General features: G+C 42.5%; 1 protein-coding gene across 1 annotated transcript in view; it reads left to right on the top strand.

The window, feature by feature from the left end:
• PLXNB3 (plexin B3) overlaps positions 1–23,452 on the top strand; it is a 61,718-nt gene that overhangs the window by 20,967 nt on the left and 17,299 nt on the right. Inside the window, exons 5-24 of the mRNA XM_070938127.1 lie at positions 1,488–1,613; positions 2,237–2,337; positions 2,616–2,748; positions 3,058–3,214; positions 5,683–5,791; positions 6,959–7,070; positions 7,178–7,312; positions 7,882–8,092; positions 10,631–10,803; positions 11,191–11,342; positions 12,499–12,604; positions 12,850–12,980; positions 13,699–13,875; positions 15,247–15,448; positions 15,551–15,790; positions 16,295–16,456; positions 19,072–19,220; positions 19,338–19,438; positions 21,717–21,934; positions 22,700–22,878. Coding sequence (XP_070794228.1) covers positions 1,488–1,613; positions 2,237–2,337; positions 2,616–2,748; positions 3,058–3,214; positions 5,683–5,791; positions 6,959–7,070; positions 7,178–7,312; positions 7,882–8,092; positions 10,631–10,803; positions 11,191–11,342; positions 12,499–12,604; positions 12,850–12,980; positions 13,699–13,875; positions 15,247–15,448; positions 15,551–15,790; positions 16,295–16,456; positions 19,072–19,220; positions 19,338–19,438; positions 21,717–21,934; positions 22,700–22,878 — 3,074 coding nt within the window. The remainder of the gene's footprint in view (positions 1–1,487; positions 1,614–2,236; positions 2,338–2,615; positions 2,749–3,057; positions 3,215–5,682; positions 5,792–6,958; positions 7,071–7,177; positions 7,313–7,881; positions 8,093–10,630; positions 10,804–11,190; positions 11,343–12,498; positions 12,605–12,849; positions 12,981–13,698; positions 13,876–15,246; positions 15,449–15,550; positions 15,791–16,294; positions 16,457–19,071; positions 19,221–19,337; positions 19,439–21,716; positions 21,935–22,699; positions 22,879–23,452) is intronic.

The following is a 23,452-nucleotide window of genomic DNA, read 5'->3' as shown; positions in this document are numbered from 1 at the left end:
CTTGGGGCGGAGAAATGGAGCTTCTGTTGTTCGCTTCAGTATATCAATTCATGCTGTTTTTCAGATATCACCAGAATGGGCTGGTCCTACTGCATGTTTGAGGTGCAGTGGCTGCTTCAGGCATCACTTGTTGGGGTGTTATTCAGGGACAGCAAACTGATCATTATTTAGTTTTGCTCACCATAGGAGAGTGTCTTCATTTAGATCTTTAGCCTTAATTTCTCAGCTTCTTCTTGATGTCTCTTTCAGCTGGAAGGGAAGTCTTAAAAACCAGGCCAGTTCAGATAAAAGAAGCACCTGTGTACATCTATACATTTCATAATTAATTTTTCCAAGCAGTTTCAGAATGCTTTAGCACGTATGGTTTTTATTTGTTTTACAGAGTTTTCCCACTGACCACTCAGTTTAGAGTGGCGTACATCATAAATGTAAATCATCAACCCTCCTCACTGTAACCTGCCCAACAACTCCTTATTTTAAAGGCCATTGGTCCATTTTACAGAACTGCCTTTCCCAGAGTGCCTCTTCCAGTTGTGCCAGAACCATCCCATCATTTGTAAACAGCACTGAGAGCGACCAGTAGAGAAAAGCAATTCCAGGGAATCGCAGAACATCACAGCTATTGCTACACACCTTCAAATTACACCTGGAAAATCTTTAGTTTTAAATGGAATTTAAAATAGCTACAAAAAAGAAGTGCAGACTAAAGTGCAGTTATATGTCCCTTGAAAACAAGTCTGTCCTCCTCCTAGCCCACCATAATACATATTTACAGAACCTCTAATCCTGATTTAGGCCCAAAGTCAGCTGCGTGACCTTGGGCCAGTCCTCTCTTTCTCAGCCCTAGGAAGCAGGCAAAGGTAAATCACTTCTGAAATCTTGCCAAAAAAACCTGTAGGAACTTGTTCAGGCAATTGCCAGGAGAGGAGAGGAGAGGAGAGGAGAGGAGAGAGAGAGAGAGAGAGAGAGAGAGAGAGAGAGGTGGGAGGCATTCAGACCTAGACGTACTAGGAATTAGTAGTTGGGATTTTTGGAAACTGAAATCCATGCACATCTTGTATCAGATATATATTGATGGTCGTGCTCATTTGGTTCTATGAGGAAGTTATTTGGTCAATACAGCTTCAGGTTCAAAAGATTGTTTTTATTATTTACATGCATACGATAATGAACAGGGTGTCCTGTTACATTTTTACCCTAACTGTATGACTCAGATGTTGAGAGGAGAGAGAGACTTGTTGTCTCGCTGAGAGATAGAGAGAGAGAGAAAAAAAAAGGGGGAAGATATCCAAGTGGTTTCTAGGTAAGAGTCCAATAAGAAAGTTCATTGGCTGATATAGTCACGTGATGTCTGTAAAGACTTAACCCCTTCTAGTCTCTGGTGCATCATATGCAGGCAATATCTGACATCTTGGTCGCTTCAGGTTAGAGACTGCTGTGCTCAGCATCTTGAGAACAGGCAGTGATGCTTCTATTATTGTATTTAGATTTACCTGAATGGCTCCGTGGCACAGATCTACAGCACAATGCCCACTGGTCAGAATTCTCCTGTCAACTCAGATCTGCTACTCGACAGTAGTGGGGCCTACCTATATGTGATGACAGCTTCACAGGTGATTCATCAGCTTGTTACTGTTTTCCATCTGTTTTTCAGGCAGGAAATTCTGAATTATATTTGGGCTTAAGAAAACCTGTTATGGGGCCTTTGTTGTTTTCTTCTTCTGCCTGGGAGTATTTTTTATATAAAAAGTTATGTGAAAAATACAGCATATGTTGCTGTGTGTATATTTTCCATTAGCTCAGAGGTAAATTATTTCCCTTTATTAGATTATTGTATTATAGGGTTGATCCCTGCCTTTGGCAATCAACATGTTTCCAGAATTCTTTTTTGATTTTTAATTTGAATTTATACTCCAGCTTAACACAGGCAACTATACCAGAAACTTTTCTCTGGATCAGTCCCAACCAAATTAGAAGCTGCTCCTTTTATCCCTTACCCTTAGCCCATTTCTTACGTTTAATCTTTCATCTGCCTTTATAACTCTTGAAATTCTGCCAAAATAAACCAGCAAGCCTTGTCTTTAGAAGAGATTTAACATTTATATAGTCTGGTAGAAAACTTGATGCAAATTAGGTAGATTCTCCTGCTTGTATCTCCTGTAAAAGTACAATTTGAATAACTTTTCCTATCTACATAAATAAAATCAGTAATAATATATTGTTCGCTCTAACTCAGGTGTCCAAGATCCCAGTCTCAGAATGCCCTAATTTCCAAGACTGTACCTCATGCCTGCATGCTGAAGACCCCTTTTGTGGCTGGTGTGTTCTACAGAGCAGGTGGGCCTCTGATGAGAGAGTGTATAATATGAAGGGGTTGTTTTAAAAGAAGAGAGATGGATTCTGACAGGGTTGTACAATGCCCTGTTCCATTGCTAACTGAAGCATGGTCTATTAAATTCAATCCAATTGTCTGGATGCACTCAACACACTGGAATCATAAATCAGCTCCGCTGGCTGGGTTTACAGAATGCAAAGAATAAACAGCCAGTCTTATTTTAGCCTAGCATGTTGTACAAACCCAACTTCTGTCTCTTCATCTCTAATATGATTGGCAGGTGTACCCGGAAATTGGAATGTGAACGCCATGAGCTGGCCAATCACTGGCTCTGGAGTTATGGAGATGAGAGCCAGTGCTTGAGAGTGGAACAAATTTTACCAGCCAATCAGAGTCGAGAAACACAGACAGAGGTGCGTGAAATAGCAGGAAACTGAGAAGTGGATTTATTATGATTTAGCAACTGACCATCATCCTATGAAAATTTGCACTTGTGAAATGAAACCCTTTGCATTGCTTGGATTAATCTCAAGCCTGTTTTCCCCCCTATGCCCCAAGGTGTTATTGTTAAGAGGGATAATGCATAAACTAGTATCTCGCTCAAATTTATAAAATGCTTTGTCTTCCAAAGATTTAATGTTGAAGTGTTAAATCACATTTAAACCAAATACCTCAATTGCCTTGTATTCCAAGAAAATATGTGTGTTTCCTATCCTACTCAGATCTCCTTGTTGGTCTCCAATCTCCCTGCACTGGGTGAAGGAGAGCATTACCACTGTGCGTTCGGCACCCAAGAAAGCCAGGCCCAGCTGCAAGACTCTTGGATCCACTGCTTATCGCCTGTTCCTGAGCAGGTGCCACCTATCCAAGAAGGAAAAGGTAAGCATGAGGCTTATGTATGGCTCCTATACTGAGTGCATTAGAATGGAATGGAATGGAGTGGAGTGGAGTGGAGTGGAATGGAATGGAATAGAATAGAATAGAATAGAATAGAATAGAATAGAATAGAATAGAATAGAATAGAATAGAATAGAATAGAATAGAATAGAATAGAATAGAATAGAATAGAATAGAATCGACTGTTTTATTGGCCAAGCGTGATTGGAAACACAAGGAATTTGTCTTCGGTGCATAAGCTCTCAGTGTACATGAAAGAAAAGATACATTCGTCAAGAATCATAAGGTACAACACTTAATGACAGTCATAGGGTACAAATAAGCAATCAGGAAACATATCAAGTGCATTCATTCTGATGCTATTTAATAAGGGAAGTTTTAGCCAGAAGCCCTACAGATGCAGTGGAACTGCAGTGATAGAAAGACCATAGTATGCTAGTGGAAAAGTAATACATCAGCAATTTAGGCTTTAGCTATCTGTCATTTTAATTTAAATAATTTCCCTATCAATTAGAACAGAAGCAACCTTAGCCAATCAAATCCTGCTTTTGGGGCTACATAGCCAGTGAGGGTACTAGAGCAGGCAAGCCAACTTTTCTTATGATATGATGCCTTGACTGATCATGAGTCCCCACCCAAACTGGTGTATAAATAAAATATAGAGTAGAAAATGAGCATCAAACCCTTCTCAAATCAAGCCTGTATGTTGATAAATCAAGTCACTGTTAAAATCAGAGCAGTCCTTCAAAAAGTTGCAGGCTTAGTTATTGCTTTCTGGTCATCCACATTAGGATAATTAAATACTTTTATTTAAGGAAAGAAATTTCTTTGTCTTCTTCTTTGAGCCCCCATAGATGCAAAAAAAAATGCTTAAAAATCATAAGCAATGATTTAATTTACATGATAATTGACTCAGAGTGTTTGCTCTGAGAGCTGTAGTAGGATTAATGTGTGCAAAGTATTTGCCTGCCTTACTCAGATGGTACAATGGGAGTAGCTTTTAGTTCCAGTAGCAAAATGGAAGCGTGGTGGCTAAGAACTTAAAGACACTGAGCTTGTCAGCTGGAAAGCAGACAGCCCGAGTTCAAGACCCAAGTGCTACATGGCAGGGTGAACTATGGTTACTTGCCCAGCTCCTGCCCACCTAGCAGTTTGGAGGCATGTAAATGCAAGTAGATTAATAGGTACCACTTTGGTGGGAAGGTAACAGTGTTCCATGCAGTTTGGCGTATAGTCATGCTGGCCAGATAACCACAGAAAATGTCTTGGGACAAAACTGGCTCCCTTGGCTAAGAAACGGAGATGAGCACTCCCCCTTAAGTCAAACACCACTGGACAAGGGAAACCTTTATCTTTACCAGTAGCAAAGCATTCTCTGTTGTCTAAGGAGACCATTGTATGAAACTACCAGTCTTCTTGCTTTATCTATTCTTGCAACTGTGCATATAGCGATAAACCCTTGTAGCCCACCTGTGACCTCTCATGAAGACCTAACAAACTTATATATGTTTCCAAGGTTTTAACACTTAACAAGAACAATTCTGATCCTAATTCTGGTTCCTTGTCTGAGTAGGTCCTTCAGAAGTAAGATTAAGGCTTAGATCTTGCTGAGATTGTATTCTTGCCTACAATTGTTCCCCTTTGGACACTTGGCTAGAACTTGTTTGGTCACTTGCCCATCATTTCATATTAAAAAAAATATCCAGATCAAGCACTACCAAGTCAGGTACAAACTTGCTACTCTGGTTTCCCTGACACGTTGGTTTTCTGTCCAGAGGGACTTCCATGTATGGTGGACCTGCTCAACATGTCAGTCCTAACCTGCAGTGTGAAGTGGTGCAGCCCTGTCATTTGAGTAACAGCATTTCCTCTTGTTTGTTTATTTATTTATATCCTACTTTGATGGGTGGCTGCACAATATGTACATTCTGTATTCTAGGTTTCAAAATCTAGAATACAGAATGCGGAATACAGGCTTGCGTTACTTTTGCTGTCCATCTTCAAGATTACACGTCAAGCTATCTTTGTTGGTCTTTGTGACTTTGGAAGTTACAAAAACCCTAAAAAAAGTGCTGTTATGAGCTATATTATCATATAATAAATGTATTTACATTATATACCCTGTTTCCCCCAAAATAAGACATCCCCTGATAATAAGCCCAATCAGGCTTTTGAGTGCATGGCAATAAGGCCAAGCACTTATTTCAGGGTTCAAAAAAATATAAGTCAGGGTCTTATTTTCAGGGAAACACGGTGCTTATGTAGTATACAATAGGCTATAACAAATGTAATTTTCAGAAAAGTCTTTTAGCACAGGGGAAGATATTTCAAGAAGAAAAGAAGGCTTGTTTTGTATAAGTGTTGTGTGGGCATGTGTGAGAAGTTCTCTCTTGCTGGCTACTTGGATGGGGGAAAATTAACTTCAGGTATCTCTCCTTTCTCTTCCTCAGACCATGTGACTGTGACGTTAGCTCTGATGTTCCAGGATGTTGTCATAACCTCTCTGGGATTTTCCTTCTACGATTGTAATGCCGTGAGCCAACTCGCTGATTCCACCCCGTGAGCGAATGTTGAGTGGGGATGGAGGCAGGGTGGGGTGGGGGTGGCAAAGGCTGCAGGTTGGTGACTAGTAAGAGGCCTTAGATTAAAGCAGCATCTTGCATTAAAATTTTGGGTTTCTGCATATGAAAAGTGGAATACTAATATTTTCTTCCAAAGTGTACAGATTCATCTATATTTCTCATTTTTCATAATTCATCCTGATGACAAAAATGTCATGTGCAAATGTCACCAAGAACCGTGATGGCGAACCTATGGCACGCGTGCCAGAAGTGGCACGCAGAGCCCTCTCCGTGAGCACGCGGGCCATTACCAGCTGCTCTTCCAGTTTCCAGCACATGCATGCACGCATGCATGCTGGCCAGCTGGTCTTTATGTGTGCCAGAGTGCTGGAAATCTGAAGACCAGCTGGCCGGTGTGCGCGTGAGCACTGGCCAGCTGGTCCTCCGGTTTCTGGGCTCTGGCATGCATGTGCAAATGTGCATGTACGCACATTCTAGTTTTGGCATTTGGTGCCGAAAAGGTTCGCCGTCACTGCCCTAGAACGTGAAGCCTTCCCCTCTCATCAATATCATCTTCCTCAGCTACCTCTGGGTCAAAGGTTCAATCTTTGGATTATTTTGCTGCTTGTTCTAAACATGAGAAACCTACTTACTTAAGAGAAAGACGGATAGGAAGTTCTCTCGGCAGGCTGAGTTTTTTAAGAGAGTAACCTCTCTATTTCTTTACAAATCAGTTGGGGTATTGAAAAGGTTTAGGAGATTGAAATTCTGACCATCAGCAGGATATGTTTCCTAGAAGTGAACAGAATATTTCCAAAGTTGCTATGGGGATAGCGGTTGACAAGAGAAAAATCAGGTTAAAATGGGCTGGATTAATCTCTGTTTGGAATGCTGCTGATTTCTCCATGCTAAGCCTCCTTCCCGTCTTCTTCCCAGGCACATAGCTCAGAGCAGAGCTATGGTTAAGGCAGTGTTTCTCAACCTTGGAAAGTTGAAAATGCTAGCTGGGGAATTCTGGGAGTTGAATCCACACATCTTCAAATTGCTATGGTTAAGTTAAGGGCTTGGAAAGAATTCCAGCAGCCAAGCTTTCCTTACCTTTTGCTGGTCTCACATAATCTTAGAGTTAAAGGTAGTTTTTCTTTGATCCTTCTTGCTCCAATAGATGTGGAACATGTGTAGACAGCCTCTGGATGTGCCACTGGTGTCCATCTAGTCATCGCTGTGTCTCTGAAGGGCCCTGCCCAAATACAGAGGGGCTTGTCTACAGCCACAAGGTGAGTAACATACACTTCGGAGCATGGGGTCTCCTAGCTTTCCAGAACAAATGGGCAGGAAAGAACATGAAGCCTGAAACTGCACCTAATCTGTCCATTTCTCCTAGGCATTGGCTGAAGAACTCCAGGGTCGAGCTGCCTGTCCCAGTGTGGGAGGGGATGGAGAAATCCCTCTGATTCCTGTCAATGTGGAAATGCCAATAAATCTGGTGGCCTGGAATCTAGACTTAGTGATTAGCCAGGTAAATCAGAGTCCTCAGAAGAGGTGTGGAGCAGAGGTGGGTTTCAGCAGGTTCTGACCAGTTCTGGAGAACCGGTAGTGGAAATTTTGAGTAGTCCAGAGAACCAGTAAATACCACCTCTGACCGGCCCCGGCCCCATCTATTCTCTGCCTCCCAAGTCTCAGTTGATCAGGAGGAAATGGGGATTTTGCAGTAACCTTCCCCTGGATTGGGGAGGGAATGGAGATTTTACAGTATCCATCCCCTGCCATGCCCACCAAACCATGCCATGCCATGCCACGCCCACCAAGCCACAACCACAGAACCCGTAGTAAAAAATTTTTAAACCCACCACTGGTGTGGAGGTGAAAATGGGAGGCTTTGAGAAAGTCCTTTGCTTTGGGATGCCTACGTGAGATGCAACATGAAATATGCTAAAGCTCTTCTCCCTTAAAGAATTCTGAATATTGGAAAAGATGTCTGTGACTCCTAGGAATGTGGGATTAAAGGTGGGATAACTTTGGGGACAAAATTGGGAAGAACAAGTGATGTGTACAAAGCCCTGTTGTACCCTCCCCTCCATCCCTTAGGCTCCAGCAACAGTCTTCTGTGTATTGGAAGTGGAAGGAGTCCCGATTTTTGTCCCAGCATCCCTGGAAGAAAGGGATGAGGAAGCATCCCATCATGTGAGGTGTCAGTCACAAACATATCGCTACACCCAAGCTCTCCCAGAACTGCGTGTGCCCCTCTATATCGTAGTGGGGGATAACCAACGCCTTGATAGCCGTGAAGATTTATATGGTAAGGGAATCGGGTTTTGGTTTTGTGATGTGTGCAGATCTCTGATTTAAGGGAATCTTTGCCTTTGATTCTAAAAAAGGAGAAATAGGCTTCTACCCTCTATGGATTCAAAAACTTTTCTGAAATCTATGTGATCAGTACACTATTAAAAAGTGGTAGAATTATTTGAAAATTTCAAGATTGTGTTGGAAGAATTTTAATCAGATTGCCAGCAATTGTCACTGTCACTTGTGGTGCCCATTTGCTTATTCATTTTATTTATTTATTTATAATTTATTTATTTATAATTTAATTTATATACCACCCTTCTCCCGAAGGACTCGGGGCGGTGTACAGCCAATTAAAAACACAAGGTACAAACAACAGTTTTAAAATAGTTAAAAGTATTAAACAATTTCGGCCCGAATTTAAAACCCAAAATTTAAAATACCCAATTTAAAATCATTTACATAGATAGCCCTGCCTGGTGGAACAGCAGGGTCTTAAGGGCACAGCGAAACACACGGAGGCCGGAGATCTTGCGTATTTCCGGGGGCAGTTCGTTCCACAGGGCAGGAGCTCCCACAGAGCTAGGATGGCACTGGGTTGGCAAGTAATTCCCATAGATATCACACTGGGGAATAAATTGGCCAACTGGCCTAGGTCCTCTTGGGCCCAAAGCCAGATGCTTTGGCCGATGGCACCCTGAGGAGTCCCTCTCTGTGGGAGCGAATTGGCCGGTGGGAGGCTACTGGTGGCAGAAGTCGGTCTTTTTGAACAAAGCTTTGGAAATAAGATGGAGTAAAAAAAATTCAAACCATCTTTCTTGATCAATTCTTTTAATTTCAGTATGCTACACTAATTAACAGAACAAAAAGTATAGATACAATTTTAATAGCAATAGCCATAGCACTTAAGACTTATGTACCGCTTCAGTGCTTTACAACCCTCTAAGCGGTTTTACAGAGTCAGCATATTGCCCCCCAACAATCTGGGTCCTCTTTTACCGACCTAAGAAGGAATGGAAGGCTGAGTCAACCTTGAGCCGGTGAGAATCGAACTGCAATCAGCAGCAGTAGCCTGAATACTGCATTCTAACCACTGTGCCACCACCACTGCTTTTAACCATATTTTAACAATATAGCTTCAGAATTTCTCAACTGATCATTTTGAAATTATGCTGTTTTATAGTGTAGCCTTTTATTGTCATTGTACATCATATATACAACGAAATTGGTTTTAATGCAGATTAACAAAGATCTAGATAAATAGTCTAGAAAGACCAGTTAGACTGGGACTGCATTAATGGAAGCATCACTCAGATCATAAAGATAATAGTTCCATCGTATTATGTTCTGGTTAAATCACACTTGGGTTACCTTGTACTGTGTTTAATTCCAGACACTGCATTTATAAAAGAGAATGGATTTGGAGGGGATTTATGGCAGGGATTTGAAATCAACCCCTATAAGGAAGAATTAAAGGAGTTGGTCTATAAGAGAACATTGATTAGTTACAGTGCAGGGATCTAAAGCAGGGATCTCCAACCTTAGCAACTTTAAGACTTGTGGACTTCAACTCTCAGAATTCCTCAGCCAGCAAAGCTGAGTTGAATTCTGGGAGTTGAAGTCCACAAGTCTTAAAGTTGCCAAGGTTGGAGATCCCTGGTCTGAAGAGCTGTCACATAGAAAAGGTGGACCTGTTGCAGCTGAAAGCAGAACAAAGATGACCACCTTTCAGGGATGGTTAGTGGGTCCCTGCACTGGGAAGGGGGTTGGATTAGATGTCCAATATCTTCTCTTCCAATTCATGTATTCTTATCTAAAACACGTTCAGGGTTTTCTCTTTCCTGTCAGATTAAATGCCGCAAAATGAAAAATGGAAATATCTTCTACTTTAGACCAAAAAGATCTGAAAATATGGGTTAAAGAACTGCTGAAATATTAGTCTACGTCTAGAGTTTCAACGATCCGTTTGATGAAAAAGTTGTAATTGTTACACATTTTCCTTCTATTAACCACATGTCACTTTCAGCTATACAAACATCTTTCTCCTTACGAACATACACAAGACTTCTCCCCATTGCTTGTGCAATGTTCTTTCTTATTTTGAACTTGTTTATTCATGATGTTAAGTTGATATTCTTGTTTTGTTTTGTTTTTTTTAATTTAAAAAAACTGCTGGGCAGGGAAAGGAAGACAGAGGTTGGTGATTATGGTTTGGGTTTCACTCAAGATCTTTTCCCAAAATACCGAAAGGGCCGTATTGTGCAGGACAAAATGCATGATCCAAAAGAAACAAATATTTGCCTTCTCTTTTTTAAAAAATGCATAATTAATGGAAGCTTAAAATCTAGTGCAAAATATTTTTTAAGCTTGGATGTTCCCAACTTCCAGGATGCCCATCCACGTCTTGCTCTTCTGAAAAGCCTGTAGCTTTCTATTAGCTTATCTTCCCCTGAAAAGCAATGAAATTTGTCTGCCATAGAGAAGGCAGCCTTAAGCAGGACAATGTTAAACTACTGTAGTATTCACCTCTTGTCTTTTTGCCTCCCCTCAGTGACTTTGTACAACTGTTCTGTTGACCGTTCGGACTGCAGTCGCTGCAAAGCGGCCCCCCAGCATTTCCGCTGTGTCTGGTGTCAGCTGGAAAAGGAGACTGGCTGTGTCTATGAGAACTCCTGTCCATCCAAACCTGGTGTGGCTACTTGCCCATCCCCTGTCATCTACTCGGTGAGAAGCGACATCACTGGGCCCGTAGTCTCCCTGCCTACTTGTTCTACATGCAGATTTTTTTTAAAAAAAATAGGAAGGAATATGAGGATTTCCCCCTGAAACCTCAGATCTCAGTTTACCACCTTATTCTTGCCACATACAGGCATACCTACCACCCTTTCAGTAATTCACTAATTAGAGAGAGCCAAAGCTCTTCTATGGCAAGTCAACTATCTCAAACCAGTTACTTTTCAATTCCATTGGGAGTTCCAACCTCAGGGTATAGAAGATGTGCTTGGTGGTAACATCAGTGCTAATATTTTTGTCTTTTGTTTTAACAGAATTTGAAGAAAGCAGCTAGTTTGCAAGTGCAATGCCATAATGCCATATAATCCTGTTTCCTAGATATCTCCACTCACTGGACCTTTGGAAGGAGAAATGACTCTCACTGTGATAGGCTCCAACCTGGGTCACCGCTTTGAAGATGTGGCCAGAAGTGTGCTTGTAGCTGGGCTGCCATGTGTTCCTGATCCAGCTCAGTACATAGTCTCCACTCGGTAAGGGCCACTCCCCACACACTGCCAGTTCTTTGAAATCAAAGCAGTGAGCATTTGGTTTAAAGTTGCATAGAAATATGATCTTCAAGGAAATTGGCAGGAATTAATTTGACTAACATTGCTTTACTTATCAAGCCTGAATCAGTCTATATGAGCAGAGAATGATGAGTTGAATGCGCCATCTTCTTATCAGATATTAAACGTAAATACAGTGCATTCAGAAAGTATTCAGACCCACCTTCACTTTTGTCAATTTTGTTATGCTGCAGCCTAATTCTACACTTGTTGAAATTCAATTTTTTTCTCATTAATCTACACTCAGTATCCCATAATGACAAAACAGGATTTTAGAAATGTCTGTAAATGCACTAAGCTAAAATGTGATTTGCTCGTTTTTGCTTTAACATATTGGTTGAATCTAATTATAACAGTTTGTAAAGAAGATATTTATGCCTTAGCATGATACATGAATTTGATCAACAGCAGATTATTTCACAAACTATAAGCAAATCACAATTTTGAACGATATATAAAACTAGTCCATGATTTGTTGCTTTTATGATACTAATCTATTATGTTTCAAGAATTTGCCTCAGCCTGATATTAAGTTGTCTTTCATCTGATAAAGTTCTTTCCTGTATTTAGATTTGGTAATCAATCAATTTCTTGGATACCAATAGCTTTTAATACCATATTAAAGAAATAGTATGTCTCTGGAGTAGGACCCCCATTTTTTTCTACCTACATCTACAGTACTTAACACTGTTTTTTCCAATGAAAAAGCTTCAAACACAACCTTTCCATAGGGGAATGCAACGGTTTCTGCAGCATTAAGCTATGTAATTGGCATAGCATTCATTCTCAGGTGGCCATTAACATTCCCATCAAATAAAGGGCTGAGGAAAGCCAGAATGCCAGGCTGAATCTATAGCTAAGCTGAACTTTTCAGTTCTTTTGTCCAAAACCAATCAAGAACAGGAGCTGAAAACTCCTCTTATTTCTGATTCTGTACTTTATTGTTCTTAGCTAATAAAACTTATTTTGAAAAGGGGTTCTCACGAGAGCCTGCACCCCTTTTTCATTCTTTGAAAATGCAGCCCTGCTGTGAATTTCTGCAGGCTTTCTCATAATAGGGCCTTCCTGCTGTTCCCTACAGGATTGTCTGTAATGTGCCCCCTGGAAAACGAGGTTTATCTGGCCCTGTTCAGGTCACCATTGGAGATCGCCCCCCAGGGATTTCCAAGAACCACTTCACCTACCAGGTCAGTGTCTGACAGAGGAGGGAGGTGGGGCGGGGAACGGACATTCAGAGTTTGTTCTAAGGAAGCTTGAAACTGGGTATAAGGACGGGCTGAGCTAGGCGCATTTGTTTGCAATGTCCCTGTGACACAATGTGCCTGTGTCATGGTTAACTAGGGGGGCGAGGGGGGGGTGCGGAAAGACAAGCCAGATGCTGTGAATACCATCAACACTGCCTATCAGCCCTCACAGTTGCTTCCATTCTCAGGATCCGACGCTGCTCAATCTACACCCAGACCTTGGTCCCATGGCTGGAGGAACCCGGATAACCATTTCTGGTGAAGACCTCCTAACTGGTCCTGAGATTACTGTCAGCGTGGGCAACCTGCCCTGTATTCTGTGAGTAAAATGGCTTCTTTTCATCTTCTCTCCCTCCCCTGTCTTTATTTCCTTATAATCCTCCCCAATGTTCTGTCCCCAACCCCAAGCACACACACCAACAGATGTTCAGGAGTTAAAGACCAAACCAGCCGGCAAAATCCTTTCCCTTAAGATAACGGAACTTGGCAACACCTAGTGGCTGCCTGCCAAGAGTTTATTATTTACAAAGAGGAGAGATAACTTCTTCCCACTTCTGATACATCAAAGGAAAGCAGCTCAATAATTACAATCAAGTCCAGAGATAATCCAGTCTTAAAGCAAAAGTCCGGCAATGCAGAATGGTGTGGAAGCTTTCAACTTTGTTCGTCACAAGGTTTAACTGGCCACCACGCTCCCTTTTATATCCTGTGGGGTGTGGTCCAGTGACTCAGCCTAATGTTGGGCACGCCTTTTCTTCTGTTGCGCGCGCTTATCTCTGCGACGCTGGCGTGGGTCCAGCCAAGACTCATTGCCCTCATCACTGTCCATCTGTGGCTGCGTGGACGTGCTTGGCCCCGGCCCTATCTCTTGCTCTTCGGCGGACACCGAAGGCATTGCCAGAGAGGAGGGTCCTGGAGAGGTAGGCCTTGCCAACTCCTCTCCTTCACTCTCGGAGTCCTCTCCTGACAATGACACAGGCTCAGGTAACGGAGCCACAACACCCAAGTCCTCATATCTTTACTTTTCATTCCAACAGTGAGGAACCTGTGGAACCCAGAGCCATTGTGTGCCGTACCAGTGCCAGCTTGACATCCCAGACGGTAACTGTTCGTGCCAAGTATGGTGTGGTGCTGCGTGAATTGCTGGAGAAGCGCTTCCTTTATACACCTAATCCACAGCTCACTGGGGCCTTCCCATCTACCAGCTTCCATGGGTAAAAGCCTGAGAGGTCATTTTATCTGGCCCATGTTAATATTGTATGAATTTGCATGTCAGAAAACAATTGCTTGACAAATAAAAAGTCAGGCTTTTTTTTTACAAGAGGATACATGGTTGTATATTAGCAGTACAATCTAAAAGCATCTCTGCCTTCTTTGGTGAGAAGGAAGACGTAGGGATTGTTTCTTCATAACCATATATTCTGTGTGTGTGTGTGTGTGTGTGTGTGTGTGTGTGTGTCATGTTGTTCCCTTTTGCACAGAAAAAGATTAAGATGTAATAAGAGAAAGAAATTAAAGGCATGAAATAAGAAAATATACCCTGCTTAACCCCAACACCCTTCCCTATATCTTTCCATAGTTTTGATCCTTGCAAATCATCCTTGCTTCCACCATGTTTGTATAGTACGTCACATTTGTGGGTGGGTGGGTGTCTGCACTTATGTGTGTGCCCATGGTTTTCAAACAGTCTTGATTCCTGGTGAATACCTGGATTTGTCCCCTGCAGTATTCCTGGCAAGGCTTTTCAGAATTGGTTTGCCCTTGCCTCCTTTCTAGGACTAAGAAATAGTGACTGGCCCAAGGTTATCTAGCTGGTTTAATATGCCTAAGGCAGGTCTAAAACCTCCAGAAGCTACGTATGACATTGTTGCTATGTCCACTGCATCATCCCATAATGGTTGTTTGCCATTATGACTGATTGCAGGGATGTTGCAGCCCTCCTGCTTCTCTCCTCCCATACCCCTTGGGCCTGCTTCCCACTCCATTGGGCCCCACACCTTCCTCAACTCATGTCACCCATCAGGCAACTGCCTTTCAAAGATCTCTAGAACTCGAATTAGGAAGGAGGGCAGGTCGCTCCAGTGCTGGGCCATATGGTATGATCCTGGAAGCAGCCACCATTTTCTGAGTAGCTGCATGGAATTGTAGCTGCTTGGAAAATGGCGGCCACTTCCTGGATTGCATCACGTGGCTCAGCAATGGAGCAACTCGCTTTGCTTCTCTAATGTGAGCTCCACAAGATTCCAGAGAGATACATATTCTGCAAATAGGGGAAAGTTTAAGTCTAGGATTTAAGGGAGAGAAAGAAGTGGGACCAGGTTGGGGTTTCGGGGTGGAACTCCGATGTGAAGCCACAGTAAGGAAGAAAGGGGGGAGTTGTTTTAGAGAGCAAGAGAGTTTTGGACAATGAAGGTAAGGGTTGCAAGGAAATTTCAGGCGTTGGGAGCAAACATTCTCAAAGTTAAGGCTGAGTTCAGGCATTCAGGGCCTCTTCCATCATAGGTTTGTTCACATGATGGCTATGTCAGACCAATGGATAGTGGAAGATTAAGACACATATCTTTGTCGATGCTGATGTTCCTCAGGGGTGGAAGGATCATCCAGGTGGAGGGGACTAATTTGGATGTGGTGCAACAACCGCTCATCAAAGCCATCTTGGAGCGAGAGAAGGCGCCCACAGGCAAAAGCATCCGGAAGAAAAGATCTTGTGATTCTTTGCATGGCCCTCATGCCCCACTATCCTCAGCTTCCTCAAGGCCCTGTGTTGAGGTGGGCGATCTGTTGGAGGTGAGTACAGGAAGGAAAAGAGAAAGTTATGACTTGGTTGGAGGCTGCAGTTCAGGAACGATTCCCCTGCCATCTTCTAACCACTTTTTTATATCTTCACAGTGCTGGGAACCTTGCTGTGCTAATTCATCCACTCTCCTACTTTGTCCATCGCCAGCTGTGCCATCCAATGCTCACTTCCGCCACCTTGTTTTTGAGCTGGACGGATTCCATGTTTCTTTTAGCAATGCCAGCGGAGGCCAAGAATTCTCCTACAAACCTAATCCCCACCTACGGTGGCCTGGTCGGGAATCCACTGGCCGCCCTTTTAGTCTTAAACCTGGCAATGTCCTGGACATAGAGGTGAGGGGGATTAGGGGGAAGCAGATCCAGGAATGGTGGGAGGGGGAGGGGGAGGGGGGCTTGATACGATGTGCTAATCCTTGTTTTTCAGCACGATGACGCTTAGTAGAACCTCTTTATTAGCACTTCTGAAACCTCAGTCTTTTTTTTCTTTCTATCTTGATTCATTACAAGTACAATAGCAACAAAATTACACAGAATTGCGTTGCATTGTATGGATTCTCATGTCATAGAACTTCTGGTCATATTAGAAGACAGTAATATATAATTTGTAACATTTAAATCACCACATTTTGAAGTATATATCATCTAATCACTGGTAGTAAACGTTGTCCTGCTATAGAAAATATATGCCTTGGGAACCTGCAGAGCGAGAGAGAGATGCAGATAAGGCTTAGACACAGCATGGCCTCTAACTTGGTGGAAAGGGGATCATAATGAAGAAACTATAGTTCTTGAATGTCGATTGCACCTGTGACTTTTTTAATGTGTGTCCCTCTTTAGGGAGAAGGTTTGAACCTCGGCATCAGCAAGAACGAAGTGCGGGCCTTCATAGGCAACAGTGTTTGCACCGTGAAGACTCTTACGCTTACCCATTTGTACTGTGAGCCCCCTCTGCAACCACCGCAGCCGCTTAATACTTCTTCTGTGTTGCCTGAGTTTATAGTGAGTTCAAAAGTGGATGGGTTTGGAAATATTATAGGAACATCACACCCATTCCCCACTCACTCACCATACACATTGTTTCTGACCTCTAACTTAGACCTTTGCTGATGTTTCCATATAGTAGGAAAAGCTGTTCCTTCCTAAAAGTCTTCTGAAAAAATCTATATAATCCCAGATGTTATCAGATGCAACTCTCCCTTGTTAGCAACAGGATTTCCTTTGAGTGTATAGCATGATCACACCCTTTGAATAATAATTTGCATAATGGCAAATAATTCTGATTGCGCAGTCACTTAGTTTCAATTCAGTTTCCCACTCCACCCATAAAGCAGAAGAAAGGTTTGCACAATACAATTATTTTGGTTTTATGGCTCTTTTAATAACTTCCTTCCTGGTCCTTTAGTGGCAGAGCAGACAATTTTGAGGAAGGAGTGGCTTTTCAAGTGATCGAACCATGTAATGTAATTATATCTTTGGAGATAAACCTCAGTTATTTAACTTTCTATGCGCCCTTAGTGCAAATATAAAGAATAAAATAATTTTTTTTTTTAATTTGATTTATATGCCGCCCTTCTCCGAAGACTCAGGGTGGCTTACAATGTGCTCAGCAATAGCCTTCATCCTTTTGTATATTTATACAAAGTCAGCTTATTGCCCCCACAACTGGGTCCTCAATTTACCTACCTTAGAAAGGATGGAAGGCTGAGTCAACCTTGAGCCTTGGCGAGATTCGAACCCTGCAGTAATTGCAGGCAGCTGATCTTAATAACCAGCTTAATAACAGGGTGCCTTAAACCCCTGTACTACCAAGGCTCTAATTAACAAATTAATATATGTGGGTTTAAAATTTTCATCTTTCCCAAAGGGTTTTAATTGATATTTGGGATTAGAATTGGGACACAAACTCCCAGTACAGGAATTGAATGTATACTTCTTGCATACTTAGTCCCATCCCATACAGGATCAGCGCAAAACCTGCACATTTTTATTTTATTATTTTATGCTTCCATCATTTTTAAATAGCTGCCCTTCACACAAACCTGACTGTGGGTGGTGTACAATAAAAAACAAGCTATAAAATGAACATCAACACGTTTCACAACTTTAAAAAATCATTACTATTAGAAGACTAGGAGAAAGCATATTCAATGCAAGGTAACCATTGCATCAATTCTGCATTTCCTTGAGATCCCCAAACCTGTTGACACAGTCACATTTTGAGGGACTTCTGGAGGTTACCAGGGATGGGGCCAGATTTACCTCAAGGGAAATGATGTTCCGCAGGGCAGAAGCCGTGGCAGAAAAGGCCCATGGAACCCACCAGATATAACTCCTTGACACATAGGACCCATAATATACCTCTTCTGAAACAGGCAAATATAAATAGGAAGGGAGAGGCTGTCCCTCAAATAATCAGTCCCCATGTTGTGAAGAGCTTTAAAGGACATCACCAGTACTTTGAGTTGGATTCAGAAGCAAACGATAACCAATGCAGCTTGCAGAGCAGAAACGTAATGCCATTTTAGGGATACACATAGCTGCACATGCCACTGCAACAATTCCCTCATGGTTGTCAATCACCCCTTAAAATGATACAGAACTCATTATAATTGCCTCTATCTTGACAACTTCAGTCATACTGAACTAGAATCCTTTTGTAGTGAAGTGGTAGATACCAATATGTCTGATAAAGGTTCAGTATTTGAATTTTTGTTCTTGAGCTTCTTTTCCCCATTATTTCCTACTCATACTGAGGGCTTTCATTAGCTTCTCTTATGCAAGCGCATCAAATGTGTTCCTGATATTCAGAGAAGAAAGAAAAAGTGGATACAATTAGGCCAGAAAAGAAGCTCTCAACCCATCCACCCTTTATTTGTGTTTCCTGTCTTTTATTAGATGTGGTATAATCGGATCTAAGTGTCCATGTGCCATATGTTCTAAATCATACATCACAGCCCATTAGAAAGTTGTGACTTACCTGTAGATGAATAGCCAGACTCTGCAATACCACAACAGAAATAAAAAAAAACAGATGAATACTGAAGTGAGAGGAGTGTTATGGTTTAGTTGTTTAAATTTACAAACTCTTACCTTATGCAGATAGAGATATGTCCAAGTCCCCTTCTTGCCACTTTACTGGTACACTGAATCCCCAGATCCTAATTGGACCAATACTGGAAATTCTCTAATTCTTACTCATTCTTATTATGAGTAGTTGTTAGCAATAGCAGGCAATTAAATATTCACTGATTGATTTCTTATTTCTGTGCATAAATGTAAGCTTTCCAGTGTGGTTCAATAAAGAAATTCCAATTCATCAGCCTCCCTTAGTGATCTTAGGTGGGCACCATTAGGATATTTTTGTCCAGTCTGCTTGCCTTCAGGTGCATGGACCCCAGTTCCTAGCATCCCTGTTGCTTGGGAATCATAGGAGGCAAAGCCCACAGATAAGGAGGTCATCCAGATTCATTCAGGGTTTCCTTGTATTAGCTCTTGTAAGAGACTTCTGCTTCAACAGATTTAGTCCTCATAATAGCACAAAACTACACACTTCATTGCAACAGACAACTATGTGTATATGTGTCGAATGAATCTTGTATGCTGTCTTCTGGCAGGTACAGATGGGAAACCTGCGTCTGGATCTTGGTCGTGTCCGCTATGATACAGAACCGCCATCTAGTTTTCCCCCACAAGCCCAAATTGGGCTGGGTGTAGGGGCAGCAGTGCTGGTGGTTATAGTCCTGCTTCTCATTTTAATGTACAGGTAAACATGGCAGAGATTGTGAAGGTGTGATATGTAGGCTGGGAAGCAACGTTGTTTCTTCCACCAGCCTTTATTCGTGTGAAATTTAGTAATCTCTCTTCTTTGGTCTCTTGACAGACGGAAGAGTAAGCAAGCCTTGCGTGATTATAAGAAAGTCCTAGTGCAGCTTGAGAACATGGAGAGCAGCGTTGGAGACCAATGCCGCAAGGAGTTCACTGGTATGGAATGGGAATGGTGTTAACTTTCCCCCAATCGAACATGCCCCCTGGGTTAAACTACAAGACTACTGCTCCCATCATTTGCATCCAACAGAGCAGATGGTTGTGCAAACTGGAGATGATGAATATGTACTACAACAAATGTGCAAGAATACCTGAACAGGGAAGGTTGGATTAATTAATCTGGAGGAAAGAGGATTTTGAATTGAGGGAAAGAAGGCAGGAATAAAGTGAGAAAAGAGCTGTCTATAGATCTAAAATCTTATCTATGGTCCTCATGTATCAACTGCTTGTTCAGCAACCGTTTGAAGCTCTGAATGAGAGGTACTTACAACCTGTCCTTGTACTGATGGCCAGGGGTAAAATCTACTTACCTTCCCTACCGGTTCGAAAGTGCACGCTCTGCGCTCGCTCCGCGCATGCGCCATCATCACATCCGATTTTTGACCCTCAGCACGAGCAAAAACTTCTGCGCATGCGCAGAGGGTGAAAAATGAGTTACTTCCTGGTTAAAACCAGGAAGTAATGACGTCTGGGCGGGTGGGCAGAGCCTTGCGCTGCCACCGCTACCAATTCACTGAACCACACGCCCTGCCGCCACTACTGGTTCACGCAAACCGAACAGAACCAGCAGGATTTCACCACTGTTGATGGCTCTTGCAGCATCCTTGTGGGCACGTGATCACAATTTGGAAACTTCCCTGACAAGCAAAGTCTATGGGGAAGCCAGCAGGAAGACATAGGCTGCAGTCACGTGAGGTTGTCACTTAATGATCCACACGGTCCTTGTTTAATGACAGCAACTGAAGTTGCCAAAGCATACACTGATAAGTGGCATGATGACATGGTTTTTCGACTTACGACCACATTATTTAATGATAGAGTTTCCAGTCTCAAATAGCATTGGTAAGCAAGGACTTCCTGCAAACTCTTAACAGGCTATAGTCTAGACTTCTTTGAAATGTGGTGCTCTTACCAGTTAACCTCTCCAGACTAGATATTTAGGGAAAGCCTTAGTTTATGGATATGGAGGATTCTACTTCAGAGTAGGGAATTAGCATATATACCGTTAAACTAAGTGAGAGTTTATACAAAAATCACTGTGATAGTATAACTAAAAGCGTTCAGTAGTCTCATTTGAAGCAGAAAAGGTGACAGTGCTTGCTTGACTGTAAGTGGCTCCAGATGTGACAGCCCAGAAAAGATGTGGCTTTTTTAAAATTAGGCTTGGCCTAATTTCTTCCCTTTTTAAATATGTAAATTTTAATCGGTTTTTAAATTATTGGGGTATTTTAATTTGTCTGGGCCAAATAATTTAATTTGATTTTATCGGGTTTTAAAATTTTGTGTATTTATGTATTTTATTGTTGGCTGTTCACCGCCCTGAGTCCTTCGGGAGTAGGGCGGTATACAAATCAAATAAACTAAACTAAACTAAACTAAACTTAAAGAGGTCTCTGCAGGTAAGCAAGGACCTCCACCCTGGATCCAAAGAACCTTCCTGGCTTCCAAGCAAAGACCAAGCACTTCTATTGATTACCTTGTGAGAGAAATTGGCAGCATAAAAGTTCAATAAATTAATAAACAGATAACTCCCGGAGATGATCATTGAATTGATTAGCAATGGAATGGCCTTGTTTTCCTGCCAAATTACAAATCCTTGGATATTGCACCTAAGAGACTTTATTTGGTGCTGAGAATTCCACAGAGTTTGGAAGAAATAGAGTTGTTGGAGGGTGGAAGTGGGCGGAAGAGGGAGAGAGAAACTATTGGATTCTTCATTTCTGTATCCTTGTTTGAGCACATGCAGTGCCCTTGCTGTGAGGAAAGAAGGGCAGGCAGAGCTTTTGAGAAATGGGCAATGCGCAAAGCAGTGCTCTAAAACAGGGGACTTCAACTCTCAGCTTTGCTGGCTGGGGAATTCTGGGAGTTGAAGTCCTCCAGGCTTAAAGTTGCCAAGGTTGGAGACCCCTGCTCTAAAAGTTATTCTCATTATGAATTATCCTTTTCTCTATTATCGCAAACAGCAGCTTTGCAATTCCTGCTTAATTTGGGGGCAGGGGTGTTAGGCTGTTGTCAAAAAGCATTAGGGTTAGGGTTAGCACAGGTAAAGTGTGTGTTTTCTGGAGGGAGAAAAATGAAAGGCGCTTTAGAAGTGGGACAGCATTTATTATTGTGAATGACTGGGTACTGAATGTTCCTTTTTATTCTTCTTTAACCTTTTATCGTCCTTCCCTTCTGTCCCAACTTCTGATCACAACTCTTTTCCTCTCTTCAGATCTCATGACTGAAATGACTGACTTGAGTGGGGAGCTGGAAGGCTCTGGAATCCCTTTCCTCGACTACAACACCTACGCTCAGCGTGTCTTCTTCCCGGCTCAGGGGGATGTGCCTCTGAGACGCGTGCTGGACCTGCCTGAAGGCCGTCGAGCCACAGTGGAGCAGGGCCTGGGACAATTCTCCAATCTGTTGAACAGCAAAGTCTTCCTGCTGACAGTGAGCACACTGGGGAAAATGGGGAGGTAGATTCTGGAAAGGAGCTGAAGGACAGAATAGATTCTCTGCCGCTGGTGGGAGCGGGACGTGTATGGAAATCAATTGTAAGTGGAAAGTCTCCCAATGTGGGAACAAGGACGAATTGCAGGAAGCAAAGCTCCTATATGAACACCTCTACTGTACCATTCAATATTGACTTAAGGCGAGAACAAGGCAAAGCTGCACACTGATAGGAAGGGACTCTAGTCTAGGAGGTCATTTGGTATCTCCTAGATCAGGGCTGTCAAACTGGCAGCCCACGGGCCGGATGCCTCACACACAGGCCATGCCTGCCCCAACTCCGCAAAGAGAAAAAAAAGTCACAATACATTTTTTCGCTTTGCGGAGTTTGACACCCGTGTCCTAGATTCATCTGCAGGGAATGTTTACAAGTATTCTCCTCTGCTGCATCCATGGTTGATTGATGGTTTAAACTTCAGCTTTGAGTGGTATTTCCATCCTTGGGCAGAGGCTTCTGCAGTGTCTGATGCTTTCATCCAAATGGTGAAAGTAGTGTTGCACAATTTTAGCACAAGTTCTTTTGTCCCTTTTGTGCATGAAGGCAATTCCGCAGAGCACATAGAGGAGGGATGGAAACTTCAGCAGGACACTGCCATCATCATTTCCACTTCTTGACCCTCAGAAAATCTCTGCCTTTGGGGCAGAAGAGGCATATTCTGGGCCGTAACAACACAGCTGATACTCTTCTCTCCCTGCTATTTGCAGTTAATCCGGACACTAGAGGCCCAACCTACCTTCTCTCAACGAGACCGATGTCATGCAGCATCGCTTCTCTCTCTGGCTCTCCATGGGCGGCTGGAGTACTTGACAGACATCATGCAGACCCTGCTGAGTGATCTGGCTGCCCACTGTGTTGCCCGCAATCCTAAACTCATGCTTCGCAGGTAGGTCCTGGAGCAATCACGCATAGATGCAATATGGGGAAAGGTATCCTTCTTCTAAAAAATCTTTTGATTATCTGCTTCTGCAGATAGCTTTATGCTCGCTTAATGTTACTGTGTTTCCTCGAAAATAAGCCCTCCCCAAAAATAGTTAACCGCAAGCACAGCCAGTCTGATTAGGGTTAGGGAGACAGAACTGGAAATCAGGTAGGAGGAGCCCTGTCTTGCTCCACGCACTCCAAAATAATAAGACCTCCCCAAAAATAAGGCCAAGCGCTAATTTTGGGGTTCAAAAAATATAAGACAAGATCTTATTTTTGGGGAAACACTGTACTAATCAGCAAGCCTTCTATTTTCATAGCTAGCACTGATTCCTCATGGCTAGCAGCTGCAGCAAAAATTTACAAGTACCTACCCCAAACAATTTGGGTGAATTAATGAAGAAATTTAAATCTTCTGAACTGGGCCTGGTGGCTCAGCAGACTAAAAAGCATTATGATTAACACCAGCTATCTGCAATTACTGTAAATTCGAATTTCACCAGGCTCAAGGTTAACTCAGCCTTCCATCCTTTCTA

The sequence above is a fragment of the Pituophis catenifer genome, unplaced genomic scaffold (genome assembly GCF_029215685.1).
Source record: "Pituophis catenifer annectens isolate HBS135680 unplaced genomic scaffold, rPitCat1.0.hap2 SCAF_2, whole genome shotgun sequence".
NCBI lineage: Eukaryota > Metazoa > Chordata > Lepidosauria > Squamata > Colubridae > Pituophis > Pituophis catenifer.
The sequence above is the reverse complement of the archived record's forward strand: the minus strand, read 5'-3'. Positions and strand labels throughout refer to the sequence as shown.